The sequence below is a fragment of the Atta cephalotes genome (genome assembly GCF_000143395.1).
Source record: "Atta cephalotes unplaced genomic scaffold scaffold00059, whole genome shotgun sequence".
NCBI lineage: Eukaryota > Metazoa > Arthropoda > Insecta > Hymenoptera > Formicidae > Atta > Atta cephalotes.
In genome coordinates, this window is record NW_012130123.1 from 728029 (window position 1) to 741643 (window position 13615).

Here is a 13615-nt window from a genome sequence, read left to right on the forward strand (position 1 = left end):
CTCTTGTTTAGTGATATTGGAGTGAGGAAGGCTTGACTTTGGAAAAGATGTCAATTACCTGTCTTAATTATCTGCGGATGCTATTTGCTTGCTCTGATGGAAATCGATATTAATTAAACCCCTTAAAATTTAAAGTTTAAATCCCTTAAAAATATAGGATAAATTTTGAGAAATCCTAAAGACTCCCTCAATTCCGCAAAAGTATATGAAATATTTTACTCTTGCGAACAAGTTTACATTGAAAAGACGACGGGAGAATGGTTAATCTACGGATGAAAGAACATCAACGTGACGTTAGATTAAAACGTATCACACAGTTAGCATTATCAGAACAAAACATTGAGAAAGGATATATTAAATACTATTTAATAAAACAATTACGCCACCGCTATTATTATACTTTTCAAGAAAATATAGAGAGATTATAGAGATTAAACATCTCAATATCCTAAAGAGAATTAATGATTATAACATAAGAGTAAAATAAAGATCGTTCTTCCTATCATCAAAAATACATCCTTTTTCTTGCTACTTCCATTCTACTTTCCTTCCATTCTACTTCTCTCCATCTTCTATTTTTAAACAGCGTAGATATATATAATATATAAGGGGGGATCCCTCAGAGGAGCAGCTCAGACTGATCTTTGCCTTCATGAAGTGAACTGCAATGTTTATGTAACATTGGCATTTTAATAATGGATTTGAATACAATCCGCAAAACACATAGTTTTTGTATAAAAAAATTCTCGTGGAAGCCTCAAAAGTAATATTATAATAAATTAATTTGTTTGAAAAATTTAAATGTACAATACTAATAGGAATTAATTAGTCAAGTGACATGTTTTATGAGAGATTCGGTTTCTGCGTATTTGTTTGAACAAAAACGTTGATTTGTTAAAAATCGGGATTCTTTAAAATGGAAGTGTAGACGTAACTGCAATACGAGTGAATGCATTAGTGATTTTCCACTATTATCAGCAATAATGTAGGAATCTCGAAATAATCTGCAGGCATTTTACATTTCTTTTTATCTCGTGGTAATACTGTGAAACGTCATCGGGATTTTGAGCAGTCTTAGCGAAATTTATAATTTGCAATTAGTCAATTTTCCTCTAGGTTTATACAAATGGTGCCCGATAAACTTCTGACTTCGTATTAATAATTTGATGACAAAATTATTCCATTTAAAACTTCATAAAATCATTTCATGGAATATTCTGTATATTTTCTCATAATTTATTTATAATTTCTTAAAATATAAATTACTTTATAATTAAAATGTTAATTCACGAAAAAATTTAAGAAAAAAATCTTTTATTAATCAAATGAAACAAGCGAGAAATTTTTGAGTTCTAATCTTACAAAACTTCATGTGATATTGATTATAGATTTGTTGTTGCTTCTTTCTTCATCTTGTTGCATCTATATTGATTCTTCATGGAAATGATCGTTAATTCGCGGCGAAATTCGATGGACGTGTCGACGCTGGCACATACAGTGAGTGCAAAAAGTATTTGTGCAGAGAAAATATTTTTTAAAAAAACCTTTTAAAAAGTAAATATTATTCAGCGAGAAATGAATCATCAAATTAATGTTGACTCGATATCGATACGATGATTTCAACCAATTCGACATCGATTCGTTGATTGATGTTCATTTCTTGCTACGTAATTAACAATTTATTCATAAAAAATAAAATAGACTGTATGTTTCTTAAAATTATATACCAAAAGATGTGTATTAATTATAGAAAATATATCATCTGAAAAATAAGCGAAAACAAAAAATTCTATTGTTCGGATGCTCAAAAAATATTCGTACAGTCGAGAAATTTAGCTTCTAGAATCAGGAATGCATACGAAGCTCATTGGCTTATGTTAGATCAAAATATGTTCATTGTATAAAATTGCTAATTAATATTTATATTTTACAAATAAGACTTTTTTTATAAAAAATTTCCTTGTATGAATACTTTTTGCTCTCACTGTATGTATACACGTGGATTCTTGTTGCTGTTGCGTCGTCACGACGCAGTCCGGATATAGGACAGAAGAATGATTATTAAGGCGCTATTCATCTTTTCAAAGTATCTTTGTGACATGGTGGCGATGACTTTTGCGCATTTGAGCTAACCGGAGAAAGTCCTTCCATTGGATTGCAAACGTGTATTGAACGAACTGGAAACGAATTGGAAAAATATAAAAATAAATTTGTGAAGTAGAGATTCTACAAAATATTATGAAGAAAAATTATAAGAAAAAGTATTAATTGACAGTCTTTGAATTAATCTCTAATTTTAAGTGAATGTATCGTTAATTATAAAATGATTGAATATAATATTATGAAATATTATGAAAATTTATAATTTTTATAATATTTTTCTCTACTCATGTATGTTTGTATCAGTTTCATGCTACAAATTAAATTAATGTCTAGTAGAAAGTTTTATAAAAAATTACAATGATATATAAATATCCAAATGATCCATTTATTTTTATGCATCAAGTACACTATATTTTTGTTTGATCATACATCGATTTTTATTTATAGTTTTCATTTTGGTTATAAGAATTAATAAAATTATTATTTAAACATATTTTGTTAAAAATGAAACTTCTATTTACTTAGTCATAAAAATATTCCTTTTGCTTTGTCTACAAACATCAAATTTTAATATAATAGAAGAGTTAATGATATCCAAATGAAATTTATTTATATATAATAATAATTTAAAATCTTTTTTCGTAACATTAATCAATTTATGTAAATTCATACGTGGATCCTAAACAGTAGAGATTCAGGAATAAAATCGATCAGGATTTATCTCAACAACATATCGGTATTTCTTGCTTGAAATCACTCGACCGCCCAACGATTTATATTAGAAATTTGACCCGCATGGCCTGTAAAGGTGTCTGCATACGGCAATTCGTCGATAACGACTCTTGATGAACGATTCTACGATTCGTATTTGATATATCATAGTCATTCTAAAGAAAAAGAGAGAGAAGGCGGCGCAGCGCGGCGACGAAGCAAATGCGCGCGACCTCTGCGAGGTGTAAATATCCGCGTTGCAACGGCTCGCAGAAAAAACGCGACTCACGCACTACGCACAACGTGTCTTCAATGTCGCAGCACACATGTGTAGTCACTTATCTACCTTATATCCCTGCGCCTCGATATTCCAACGTACAGTTATTGCTATTCGAAAAATTCGCCCGAGAACTGCTGCGATTTCACAGCACGACGTTACATTTTGTCCTTAATGTTTGAACACTACTTTTTTTTTCCTTTGTGTCTCTTGAAACGAGAGGGGGCCACGTTCACTCATCGATAATGTTGTGGCTCCGTCCCGATTATGTAGATCCTGTGAAGCCCAAGTTGTAAAATAGATCTTTAGTACAGCGGGCTCGCTCTTACGCCTCTTTGCCAGTATATTTATATAGTAGATTTAGCGTTTTTAACGGATTGACATTCTTTGCGATTTTTTAAGTCGTGTAGCCCTTTTCTCTTTTATTTATTAATCACGACACACTATACCAATCTCTCTCTAGTATCTCTAGTCTTTGGGCCTTTACAGATTGGCTCCCGAAGATGTGCTCCTGCATCGACGGCAGCTCAACGCTGCCGAGTAACCGAGCCGCAAGCTATGAGCGGCTTGGTTCCAATCTCACGATCTTCGAACTCAACAGCACGATGCGAAGGAGTCGAAGAAGTGAGCAGGATTTGATCGACAGTGAAAGACAGGTATGTTATTATCTTGGGCTTTAAATATTGCGCTGTCTGTCTTATTATTTTATTATTTTATTATTCATTAAACGTTTACTCATTTACTACATAATGACACAGCTACAAAATTTAAGTTTTCCAGAAAATAAGTTGAAATAAATTTTAAATTTTAACTTTTAAAATTTTCTAATATTAATTTTGAAATGTAATTTTGATGTAATAACTGATTATAAAGGGAAATAAAAAATGTAATATTTTAAAGTATATTTCACTTTTTTCTTTATGTTTCCGTTGTTTACAAATAATTAAAAAATAATAATTTATAACGTCGTATAATAAATATGATGTGTAGTCAGAAAAATCGAGGAAATGAGTATAAAGTAGTGAAATTTTTTTTTTTTTTTTTTACTTTATGTAAGTGGAATCCATGTATTATGTTAAAAAATAAATATAATAGAATTCATAAATATGACGAAATAATTAAAGTACGATACAAATTTTTCTCATATCTTTATAAAACAAAAATTTATCATTGATTTATTCATTTATGTAAATTTATTTAATTACAAAACAAAATATAAATTATATAAATTATATAAAACAAAATATTTATAATTTATTTACGATGCAATAGATAAATTAAAAGAGATTTATAAGAGAGAAAGACTGCGAATTAATTTTAATTTGATTAATTTAATTAATTGTATCCAATTCAATTCAATTGTTTATTTAATGTCTTTCCAATGTTTATTTAATTAGGAAGAATTGCGGTTTTATAACAATGATCACTCTTTTACGACCGTGGTCGTGGAGAAGAATCTACGAACGATCGACCTGTGCGAGTTGCTTAAAGTCAAGAGGAACACGATCGGCGCAGCCTGGTCGATAATCGAAACGTGGCCGAAACTGGGAATCGGTATGTAACAATATAAACATAACGAAAATTAATATCATAATGTGTGATATTTCTGTCGCGATTATTTCAAACGCCTATGTATTCTTTCGGAAATGTAGTTAACAATCAATCAATAAGTATATTCTATACTTTGTGCTCACGTGCGAATAGCAATGTGTCATTGACCATACTTCTACGATTACTCTCTATAGAATGTTATTCGTGGAATCATTAGTTTTTCATTAACTTTTTTTTAAAGAAATATGAATATTTTGTACATTTTGATTATAGTACATATATGTATACATGTACAATTTTATATTTATATTATTGGAATGCATGCGCAATTTATACAAATGTGATGAACGTATATCCGAACATAATGGATGGAATTTACAGAATTAAACGTTTAATTTGATATCCGAATTGTTATCCCGTTTATTGATAACGTAGATTGAAACAAATTTGCATGAATAGGGAAATGTGGAGAATCAGCAGCGAATATTTTCGTATTTTTGTGATTATTGCGTGTGATACACTTGAGAGCTATTCAAGAACTCAATAACAAATAATTTATTTGCATAAATAATTTATTTACAAAAATATCAGCGTGTTCGTAAAAGATGGATAATTCGTTAAAAGTTTGAGGCAAATCAAGCCAAGAAGAAGCTTCAAGGTGAGTCAATGAGCCTCTAATACAACGAGAAAACTTCAGTCGTCTAAATTTTCTCTACGACATTGACTTGAAACGAGATCGGAAATAACGTGTGCTCGGTGAGGGGTAAAGGGAGAAGGGAGGAAAGGGGTTGGAGAGGCCGTAAAGACGGCACAGAGCTCTATAATGCAACCGAGAATCAATAGCGGGCGAAACCTCCAGGAGCTTGGTGCAGGTCAGAGACGCGACTCGCGGCTGTGTCTCCATACGGAATGTTTGTTTAGAGATCCGGGCAAAATGTCAGGTTATTCTAGTCTAATGTGTTTTCCATGAAATCATTTTACCAATTAATTGTATAACAAGATCTACACTGTAACATAAATCCTTTTTATTAGAACTTATTTAGAAGTTTTAAAATTAATTTTGCTATAAAAAGGAATAGATATTTTAAAACTAGAAATATTAAACTGTTTGTGAAATATTAAACTGTTTATTATTATTTATGACAGATATGATATAACAGATATGAAAAATATTCTTTTCCCTATTTTCTTAAAACAGATACCGATTTAGGAGGTATTCAAATAATTTCGATATAATTTTAAAAAGCTGAATGTACTACTGTGTTGATATTAGCAATATATTTGTCACAAATAGGATGAATTATTCTCTGTTGCAGAGCGTACTTTAGAAGACCATGAAGATATTCTTGCTGTTCATAGAGAATTGGAAATGTTCGCTTCCCAATACGAAAGGAGGTTCTATTTTAGTCAAGACTTCCTGAAATATGAAGTGTTCATCAAGCCTGTGGTAAATAAAAATACAGAGAATTTTGTTTCCTTGCAGAAAAAAGCTGCTGTTTTAATTATACATTTCTGAAAAGCACGTGTTTCCAGAAAATAATCAAATTTTTGCGTTCTTTGTTATTATTGCATCAAAAAGTAAATTCTACTCAATCTAAACGCGTTAACTTACCGACTATCTGAGTTTACCAGTTAGGCTACAGTTGTAGCTGCGTTTAAATAACTACGAAGTTTTACCGACTCTAGATAAAATGTCTTCGATTTTACCGACCAACTTTTGACTAACATTTGATTTAAATGTATGTTTATTTATCATTAATATTTTACTATTATTATATTATATTTTAATATTAATGTTTTACATTTTCTAATTCCATAAATATATATGTAACGTTTGTTCGTATCGACATTGTATTTATGCGAACTTTAGTTTTGTGGGTCTGAAATGTCGGTAATATTAGGGATCTACAATTATCTTCAAACTCAGCTGATAGTCAAGAATATTAAATATTAACTCAGTCGATATTTTAATACTTGGTCGGAATCTCTGTGAATATTGTCGGTATGAGAGTATTCCGCGAAATCCTCTAGCAGTTCTCTGGTTTACCGGCGAATCGTGTTATATTCCAGAAAAGTTTTGAAGAGATTGTTAGATGGCACGAGAAACATTTTTCCGATCGGGGATGGGGTATGGGGCTCAAGGATTCGGTAGTATTGATTGGAACATTCGTGTCCTGGGATTGTACAGGATTGAGTATGCATTGAGCTCCATTTTAAACTCAATGCATCGATTATGACAAAAAATTTCAATAAATAAATAACATTTTGTTTTTAAATTTCGCAATAATCATTTTATTGGGTCTTGTTAATTAGAAAATGTTAATTTTTATAATATGTAAAGAGATTTATTAGTGACGCTTCGAAGTTATTAAGACATTTGAACTGATATCAATTAGCAGTTTTGAAATTCAATCAGTTTAGGTTCATAAATCTTGTAGTTTTGCCAATGATTGGCCAATTAAGGAATAACGAGCGTAGAAACTTGGGAAATTGAACGTTGTAATCGACACTCTTTGGGGAAATCTCGAGACTTTTTCTTTTCCTTGTAACGAGAGAGAGATACTCTTTGCGCATGTGAATGTACATACGAGTGTTTGTGTTTCCATCCATTGAAATCTTTAAAAAGATTCTTAGGTAATGCATGTGTGTTTATAGAACTGCTTTTTGAGATACTTACGGGACGAGATATATTTATATTTTCTCTTTCCTAAAATATTTTAGATCTCTGCATCACTATTTTCTCTGAGAATTCATTCTCGTCAATTTTAAAAACGATTTGAAATTTAGTTTCCTTAATGTCCATTTCCAAATGTAAAAGATAACAAGTATATGTAGAGACATCTCTCCAATTTTTTTTGCAGCAATTTTTTCCTCCGGACATGATTACGTTTCCCAGCGGGGAAGAGAGGGGCACATTTACCGAAGCCGAGAGTGCGTTAAGGGTGAGTACATGTGTAATTTCCTGTCAATGCGATCATCACGAATATAAATCGTGCTAGGTGAAAAACGGCAAATATATGTTGCTTATGCTTATGTTGCAGAATTATTTGTTACGGGAGGACAGTGAGTGCCCGTACGTATTCAGCATGGTGTGGATGCGAAATGCGAGTTCGAACGGTTGGAAGAAGATGTACATGCTACTTCAAGGCCGGAAACTCTACACGACAAAGAAGGTAAGTCCTTTTGTCTCGCAAGAACCGCGAATTGTATTCTCGGGTTATTTTTATTTCGTATTTAATTCATCGTGTGCGGTTTTAAACGCGTATATACGTATTGACAGGCCTTTGGCCGAGGTTCTCTACTTACTTTACGGCTTCGAATATGAATCATAAGCTTTAAATGTTTCGCGGCGAAAGAATTACTCAGCGTTGTTAGCCGCTCAATTCAAACGCGCGCATTATCTACCATTTTGCGGCTACGGGCTGACGTCTTAGAATACGGGAAGACATCGTTACATAAAGAAATACTGCTTCTCAATGTTAATAAGCGAACACATATTCAGCTTATGTTGATTAATACGTTAACATGAAGTGATGGTGAGTTTCTCTTCTTTCCTATGCTCGATTATCTTTGTACGATCGCAGTAGAAAATGCAATCTCGCAACGGAGATCGGGTTCTTACTGACTCATCGTCGGTGAAACGTTCTTTTAAAGACCAAGTAAGCGATTCCTAGACGATAAACGATCGTCAGGCTCTACGTGCATCAGCGCGCGTAGTTCTCGCAGGTGTTAACACTTTTCTCAAGGACTTCGCGGTGCCGTCCGTTACGGATGAGTCACGACACATCGCTGGCAATTTATTTGTAAATCATTAAGCGACATTAACATGTAACAGCTGGGACGCTTTCTTACCCAAAAGTATGACACGAGAAACACGCCACAATCTTCTTTTTTTACGACCGAAGTAAAGAGGACAGTTTTATTAATAAAAATTGCTTGCATAAATACAACATAAAATTTGAGTAGCAAGTTTTTGTAGCAATTTAATGTTGATGTTTATTCCTTTCAATTTTATTTGCGATGTAATGTAATATTGTGTTTAAAAGAAACCCGGAATCAGCTGACGGGGATAACGTTATTCTTGCCTCGTTCGCGAAATTGTCTTACGATGTATCGGTTTAATGATAATGTTGATCCGACTCAGCCATCAAGTCAATTCATTTGCATAATTAATGCCATGCGATATACGAAGGTAACTCCTTCGTGGCTTATTCGATAACATGATATGATGTAAGGTAGTTATTTTTGAGATAACCATAGCTGCTAATTAATGTAGACGATGATTCTGAATTCAGCTTATAGGTGGGGTTGTTTTAAAATTAATTTAATTCGATTATCGATTTTGCGCGTACAACCGATAGCCCGCTGTTAAAACTGACGCGTCGAATGGTCGTTTGGCGAACACGTTTCCGAGTTGCGCGTCATTAATCGCCCAGCAGTAAAGCCAGAATCATATCGGCGGGCGAGCGATTATCCGAAATATCGCGCGGATCCTATAGAAAAAAAAATCCATTTGTCACGCATGCGTAAAATGTCGAGTGAGTTATGACCGCGATCGCTTTACGGCTGGCGATACATCTAGTTAAATAACGATAGCGCGACGAATAATTACAGACACACTCGTGTACATAGTCCGCGCGACCGCTCGTGAAATATTATCACTGAATATTCTACCGTTATTTGCGTACATCAGTGCTTCAGTTTACATATTTATTAACGTATATAAGCGATACACGCGCTATTCAATAAAAGCACTTAATGTGGTTTCCGTTACACAGTCACATTTAGTGCAAATCAATATGTATTTCCGATAAAGAATGCGACTATGCTAAGAAAAAAGTTTTTGTGATTATGTGTTTGTGATTATAAATATATGATGCGATAATTATGGTTACTATTACCATAATGTTACTAATATAATATAATTATAGTTGTATAAAAAATATAATTGGCATAAAAAGATGACTGTAGATATAGTTATTATTACCATAACAATTATCACAAATATAATTGTCATAATTTACACAATTTATAGCTATTTTTAGGCCAATCATACAAAATATAATTAGCCCAAAAATTATTATAAATTATGGCTAAATTATAACAATTTAAATCATTTTTATATGATAATAGATAATATTATATACTTTTTTCTATCAACTATATATATTTTTTATAGAACTATAAATAATATCAATTATATTATTACTAATATATTTATAGCAATAATAATCATAATTATGGTATGTAATTATAGTCACAAGTATCATAAACGTTTCTGTCAACGTAATCTAATTTACATAACTTTTTTGATTTTTTTCATTATATAATGTAGAGTTATAATGTGTAGAGTTATCTAAAAAAGAGTTGTGAATTTTAATATTGCATGGTCGCAATTATTGACAAGAATCCTTTCGCGAGATATACGCGAGAATACGCCTTCTTTTCTCTTTTGTCACGCCAAGAACCGGCTTAAAACGCAAGTTGATTGGCTTCGTGTCCGCCGTTGGCGCGTAAGAACATGATTTAATTATTTGAAGCATCATCGCTTTCGGCGATACTGGCTATCAGTGGCTAATATCTCGACGAAAGCATTGTTCCGTAAAAAGCTACGGTTCACTTCATTGTTACCTGCTTCGACGGGACAAGTCCACAAATAAATCATTATTACAACATGCGATACAATCTCTCGGTAGAAAGAGAAAAAAAGATGAGACTTATGTAATAACACAGGGACTCGACGAATTGTAGTATATTCTGATGAGATCACTCGCGTATCGCAAGCTTATCGATCCTCGATTACGGCAACCGTAATTACATACAACGACACGCCCCACGAATTTCGTAGTTTTCTGCAAATCGGATTTTTCTTATAGATACGGTTTCGCAATGTTCTCTTTTTTTTAGATTGACGTTTCGCTTTATTTCCTTGTGATCTTTTTCTTTCCGCAAAGTCTAAGATCAATATTCATAGTCCGCTCTCATTTCAAGATCATCTTAAGTAATGTCTTAAGATGCTAATGCGGTCTTCTGATTGGTTCATGAAATCTTAAAATTGCATTTAAAACAGTCTTGAATATAAGAATCGTTTATGAATACCGGCCTAGGAACTTATTTCTGAAAGTGAATTTAGAAGTTGAAATTTTCTGAGTTATTCGACGGACTCAGCTTGTCCGAATGAGGGTTAATTGCTCTTGAAAAGTTTCTCAATTACATCTTTTCCCAACGCAATGGCCTCGCGCTACTCGTCTCTGTGTTCGTTCATTATTACGGGCATTCGATGGATCTGTTTTTGCATAAATAAAAATTTATATTAATTTTTTTCATCGTCATTCTTTTGATATTAATGCCCGTTTTTATCAATGTGAATTAACTCTAATCTTGATTCAACTTATTTTTCATTTTTTGTGTTTATTTCTATTAATGTAGTTTAATTTTAATTTCCGTTCAACATCAAGAATTAGAAAAAAGTGAAGAGTAAATTGAACCAAGATTAAAATTAATCTACATTGGTAGGAACAGTCATTAGTACCTACTTACTTCTTAAATTGAATCGAGATTAATGTTAATCAGTTCAGTAAAAATGAACATAAATTAGGTTTAGGCCAAGCAAGAGAACGTGAACAAACACGAATGAACAACTTGCTTCAATGAGAGCGAACAGTGCAATTCATTCGAGTTTGCTCGTTTGCTTGATTTGAATCCGGTTTTAAAAGAGGAGGTTCACAATGCGAACGATAGCCATTCGTACATACGGAAGGAATATTGAGAGAAAATTTGCAACTATAATTGTATGGTAAAATAATTATGGTTAGGTACTCTATTTTTATAGTTATTACTACTTAGTAATGATAATTATATTTATAGTTCTACCAAAAAATATATAGTCGGCATCGAAAATGACTATAAATTATAGTTAAATTATGGTAATTGCAACCATTTTTTTTTCTCTCAGTGTATCGGGCATTGTATGGATATTTGCAGGCACTCAATTATAATCGCAAATTACACTGCACGCACACAGAATTCCATTGTTCTTGGAATAATTGTCTTATTCGTTACTTTTAACTTAACGTGTGGAATCACCTGGCAGGAGCACGATGCGAAAACAGTGTTGAATTAATTAAAAACGAGTAAAATATAGAAGAATTTTTCTGTAAGAATTTCGTTTTTCTGTATCTTTATGTAATTCTTTCAAAAAAGATTTAATCTTGAAATAAAAAGAAAGGGTGAAGTAAGAAGAGTATACTTTGTATAAGATGTATATAGCTTCTCATGGACGCGTGAAGGATGTTAAACGTTAGGAAACGAATGAGAAAAGGTACTTCAGGGTGAGGTAATAAAGAAGAACGCGACAATTGTGCGAGCAAAGAGCTGGAAGTACGAGAGTAGGTACCAATGCTAAATAATACGGCTTTGGGGGTGCCGTGAATAATCCTTACTAACCTTAGCATTCGCACCGCTATTTCGGTCCTCCCGGCTCGAATAATTTATGAACTTCTACCGCAACGCGCCAGCCGACGGCCTTATCTCGAGCTGGTTGAAACTCTCTCTCCCGGACACAGTATATATCCGCTTCCTCTTAATTTCTAGCTCCCGCACTCCGTTCCTCAGGGAGATGTCATTGAGGGACCTTACCGAAGCTTTAACGTTAGGGCATCTTTTACGACGGTCGTTCGGTACGCGGCGGACAAGCCTTGTTTATTGTTCTTCACGGACGGCAACGTATCAATGGGAGTGCCGCATGTAATATGCAGATTCAATATACGTTGATGCACTTTGGGGGCTTTGAATAAACCAACGTGTTTGCATCGTGTTTTTATCGCGCATATAATTTTAGAGATATCGATTTATCTTCTATTCATTTTATATCGTCAGATCATCAGTTGTATTATAGATGTTAGAATTACAGTGATTATACCAAATGTAATTTCCAAATAAAATAATTTTTCTTGTGTTTACTTTGTTTAAGTACATCGATAAGCGTCAGATTTCGCAGAAGATAATCGTGAACATAAATATAATCGTGAATCATCACATCATATTACATAGATACATTTGTTATATCTATAAATTGTATAAATTGCTTGTATTGAATAGGAACTGACGTTTACGTCCGACTTATTGAAAGTCGCGCCGATGTCCGTTTTTATTGCGAGGTAACTTTCGCAACCCCGATGCGCTCATCCTCCGGTATTACCCCCGCAGAGCCCGATCTCGTCCCCGCCAACCCCCTTTTTCATTTCCTCCCTCGCAACAGCGGGCGTGGCACCGTTATCGCGGAAACGTACCCAGGACGGCAGGATAATTCTCCATCCGCTACGTACGATCAATTTTATCGGCAAAAAACTTCAAGCAAGGACGATCCGGGGGGGGGAGGGGGGGAGGGGGAGAAAAATTGCTTGCGTTTTCTCTTAGAAATATAAATACTCTTTTGCCTGGGCTATCGGTGAACTAAACGAGTTTCGTTACTTAACATAATTGCCGTGCAACTGTTTCGAAGAAGTGTTTCGCACACGAATCGACAAACGAAGAAAAGTAAAATTGCCAGCGAGAGGTTAGGAGGACAGGATCGTATTTTACGACCGCGACGGTCCACTCTTCCAATTTGTCTTTACTTTCCTCTGTAAATTTATCGTAAGTACGGTAATTGCATTAACACATGATCCGCAGTGTGCCGTTAAGTTTCGAAGGAAATGGCCAATCGTAGAAATCTCTAGAAAAATATCGCGAGCGCCGTGTCAGTTTTTCCAATATCAGGAGTTAGCAGGGGTGTTAGTTTAGCAAAATATTTGATAAAAAGACTGCTGTCGAGGAAAGAGAGAGAGAGAGAGAGAGAGAGAGAGAGAGAGAGAGAGAGAGAGAGAGAGAGAGAGAGAGACGTACGTACGTACGTACGTACGTAACGTTAACGTTAAAAACGTTTTAAAACGTTTTAAACGTTTTAAACGTTTTAAACGTTTTAAACGTTTT

The 13615-nt window shown here is 33.6% G+C and overlaps 1 protein-coding gene across 1 annotated transcript in view; it reads left to right on the top strand.

Annotated features, from left to right (window-relative positions):
• The window catches only part of LOC105623596 (growth factor receptor-bound protein 7-like), a 66745-nt gene that overhangs the window by 38445 nt on the left and 14685 nt on the right, over positions 1 to 13615 (top strand). Inside the window, exons 2-6 of the mRNA XM_012204984.1 lie at positions 3564 to 3747; positions 4489 to 4645; positions 5959 to 6089; positions 7504 to 7584; positions 7684 to 7815. Coding sequence (XP_012060374.1) covers positions 3564 to 3747; positions 4489 to 4645; positions 5959 to 6089; positions 7504 to 7584; positions 7684 to 7815 — 685 coding nt within the window. The remainder of the gene's footprint in view (positions 1 to 3563; positions 3748 to 4488; positions 4646 to 5958; positions 6090 to 7503; positions 7585 to 7683; positions 7816 to 13615) is intronic.